Source organism: Tribolium madens, unplaced genomic scaffold (genome assembly GCF_015345945.1).
Source record: "Tribolium madens isolate multiple individuals breed KSU strain unplaced genomic scaffold, Tmad_KSU_1.1 Scaffold_20;HRSCAF=117;Tcas5.2_LG4, whole genome shotgun sequence".
Taxonomy (NCBI): domain Eukaryota; kingdom Metazoa; phylum Arthropoda; class Insecta; order Coleoptera; family Tenebrionidae; genus Tribolium; species Tribolium madens.
The window spans coordinates 888,975-892,869 of NW_025400985.1; the positions used below are offsets into that span (position 1 = coordinate 888,975).

A 3,895-nucleotide genomic window follows, 5' to 3' on the forward strand; every position below is an offset into this window, starting at 1 on the left:
TTTTTTATTAAAATTTTTACTTTTCTGTATATTATTTGAATTTCCCAAACTGAACGTTAAAGAGGCGTTTGTTAATTATTTTTCTAATTATGAGTCCACTAAAAGAAAGATCGAAACGAAATTTTAAACGTAAGAAAACAAAAAAACGTTTTTTAGAAAATAAAAACATTTTTCGCTTAAAAATGAACAAAACCACTGAAAACTTACCACTTCAGTCAATTTGGATTTAAAAGCTTGTTTTAGTAAAATCTCACCAAATAAGTGAGTTACTTATTGCTCAAAATCAAGCAAAACAGACTTAAATAATGCCAATTGTAATTTAATATAATTTTTTTTTCACTTTCAGTGCACAATTTTCGCAAAAAGATAAACATACATTTTCCGAATTTCTAGTTTATTACTTTTGATTTTTGTTATTTTCTTATTGTTTTATTTTCTGTTATTTTTTCTTAATTTTAGTTAAACTTTTTGCTTATTTTTTAATTTTTTATTAAAATTTTTACTTTTCTGTATATTATTATTACTATTATTTTTTTTCCAGACAAACAAGTGTCGATATTTCCGGGGGTGGGAGAAGCGGTACCACAGTCACCGCCGGCCACCAGGGAACCATCCTGGACAAAAATGGGTACCGCCTCGACGGCGGGGCTTTCGCCTCGAAACAGTTCCACCCAAATGGTCCTGCGACCATTGGGGGCCAACTGGGATACACCCATACTCCCTCAGGATCGAACCTAAACCTTGGTGCTTCGCACACCCAAAAATATGGTACCGATCTTAACCTCCAAGGAGTGGGGAACTTATGGAGAAATGGCAACTCTCGTTTGGACGCAGTTGGCAACTATGGACGGCATTATGGGGGCCCTGGGGGCACCGGGAGGCCCAATTATTACGGGGGGCTGCAGTTTAACCACCGATTCTGAATTTATTTATTTATTTAGTTAATATAAGAATGCCATAAAACAAAGTGTCATAAAAGAGGCAATAAAGTAAATACTACTAATTTTATTTATGTTTTTTATGGCACAAAAGTGTTACTTTTACGACGACGTTTCAATAAAGGATATAATGGATCTCGTTTAGTCGATTAAAAAGTTCGAGAGGTGGAGAGAAATTTACATCAATTTTAGAAGTAATTTCATTTAATCCTTGAATGTGAAATGAAATGTGTGACGCTTGTCTGAAGATGGAAGTGCCAAAGGCTACGAAAATGTGACAATTCCTATTTCAAATCTAAATCTGCTAAATGCTAGGAGGAAATTCGGATTTATTACAAGACGAGATTTATTGAAACATTTGCTTTTAATTTTAAATTTTGTTACCGGTTATACAGGGTGCACCAGAACTCGCGCCCCAGAGAAAATTTCAATTTTAAATAGTTATAAAAAACACATAAAAAAACAAAATTATTAGTGTCATAAGATAGAGATAAAAAAATGTCAAATATCAGATTTTTTTGACACACCCTGTATTTTGTATAGTTTATTATTACATGCTACGTGATGTAAATCACAAAAATGATAAATAAATTATGAAAATGAATCTTTATATACACACACATGAACAAAACAATAACACTCGCAAGTGGAAAATGTGAAATAGTCATCCTCATGACTCACATTATTGCATTACAAGAAGTCGGAATTCTGTAACAAAGAAATATTTCACTCAACACTGAAAGTTTAATTGAAGCAGAAAGTGTAAACAATTTAAGCATTTCCTTGACATTTTTTAATGGGTAATTAAATGTTTCTGAGAAAAGTTTGACTAAGAAAAAAATTTGAAAAAAAGTCACAAAAAATGCCGGAAAATAAATGAAAACAGATGAGTTAAAAAACAAACGTATTGTGAAAAATATGTAATGTTTTGTTGCAAAAAGATGTTTCACTCAAGTAGACAAAAAAGAAATTAAAAAAGTCTGTACTCACAAACAATAATGATGTAAAAAATACACAAGAGAAAAATTGCTTTGAAAAAATAAAAGTGTGAAAATGTAAGAAAATTAAAGTAGAAAAAAAAACAAAAAAAATCGACGAAGAAAGAAAGAAGCAAGATTGAAAACCCAAATATAGGACAAAAAACCCTAAAAGCGTCAATACATATTTAAAAAAAGAAATGTGGAAGAAGAAAAAATACCTAAAAAAAGTTCGCAAAGTTCGCGTTCAGTTTAATTTTTAAGTTTGATGTGAATATAAAAAACAGAATTTTTTATGTACTAAAGTAAAAAAAGTAAAAGTGAAAATGAGAAAGAAAAAGAGAGAGAAGAAATTGAAAAAGCAAAAGAAGCCCACAAAAATATTGCAACAGAAAAACAGATGTGATAAAAAATAAACAAATTGTAAAAATATATTCTAATTTTTTAATTTAATTTATTTTTAATCAATTTTCTAAAAAAATATTTTTTTTCATTTTTTCTAAGTAGATTTTTCGTAAAAAAATACGGAAACAATTAAAAAAAATTAAAGTGGAGAAACGTGAAGAATTAAAAGAAAAATGAAAAAAATTACTAAGAAAAGAAGTGGGAAGACTAAAGCGTCAATAGATGTTTAAAAAAAGAGAGAAGTAAAAGAAATAAAAAAGAAACATTAAAAAAAAGGAAAAACTATTGAATCATAATGAATTACAAAAGGAAGTTGCTTCTGAAGTTGGCATCCAATTTTATGCACCAAAATTTATTTATTATTTTTGTATTTTTGGTAAGCTAATTGACTTTAAAATAAAAATTTGACATTGATTAGCCCCTTTTTTAAAAAATCACAGTCAACAGGTCACAGAAACTGGTTTTAAAGTGCAGTTATTAAAAAAACAATTTCTTAACACTACAGAAAGCGCTAATTTAAATCATTTCAAATGTTTTACAGAGGACAATTTTAATAAAAAATGTTGATACCAATAAATGAAGAAACGCATTTTTAATCAATTTTCTAGATATCTGCGTCCAAAAAATCACTTTTTTCAGTTTTTTAAATAAGTTTTTTCGTAAAAGAGACACAAGGAGAAAATAAAAAAAACAAGTAGAGAAACATGAGAAAATTAAGGCAGAAAAAAATAACTAAGAAAAGAGGAAGAAATAATGAAAAGCATTAATAAATGTTTTCAACAAAATAAGAAAAAAAAAAGAAAAAGAAGACATGTTGGAAAGAAAAATACCTGTTCAAAAAATAATAAAAACTAACAAATAATAATAAATTGCAAATGCAAGTTGTTTCTGAAGTTGAAATCCAATTCTATGTACTAAAATTTATTTATTATTTTTAAAATAATTGCAGTTTCTTATTCCCTTTTAAAAAAAATTTACAATACAGAACGCATTGATTTATTTCACAAAAAATGAAACTTTTTAAGAAAAACTGTTTAATCCCATTCAGTTTTTCGTAAAAGAAACACAAGAAAAAATTATTTAGAGAAAACAAAAGTGGAGAAACGTGAGAAAATTTAAAAAATTATAAAATGCCTAAAAAAAGAAAAGGGAAGATTGAAAACCAAAACAAAAAGCGAGAGAACTTTAAAGTGTCAATAGATATTTAAAAAAATAGAAATAAAAAAAATATTTGAAAAAAAAACCATTAAATCATAATGAATTTGTTGATTCTGAAGTTGGCATTTAATTTTGTGCACTAAAACATTGATTAGCACGTTTTTTACGCATTTTAATCAATTTTCTAGATACTCCCAAAAAATCAATTTTTTGCATCTTGTCTAAGTAAATTTTTACGTAAAAAACATAAAAAAAAGTTAAAAAAATTAAAGTGGAAAAACGTGAAAAAATTAAAGTAGGAAGAAATAAAATGTCTAAGAATAGAAGAAGAAAGAACGAAAACTAAAATAAATGACGAGAGATCTCTAAAACATCAATAGATGTGTAAAAAAATACGAAAAAATAATAAACAATAAT

General features: G+C 27.2%; 1 protein-coding gene across 1 annotated transcript in view; it reads left to right on the plus strand.

The window, feature by feature from the left end:
* Positions 1-1,008, plus strand: part of LOC123005111 — a 4,976-nt gene extending 3,968 nt beyond the window's left edge. Inside the window, exon 2 of the mRNA XM_044398727.1 lies at positions 505-1,008. Coding sequence (XP_044254662.1) covers positions 505-923 — 419 coding nt within the window. The 3' untranslated portion in view covers positions 924-1,008. The remainder of the gene's footprint in view (positions 1-504) is intronic.
* The last annotated feature ends 2,887 nt before the right edge of the window (positions 1,009-3,895 follow it).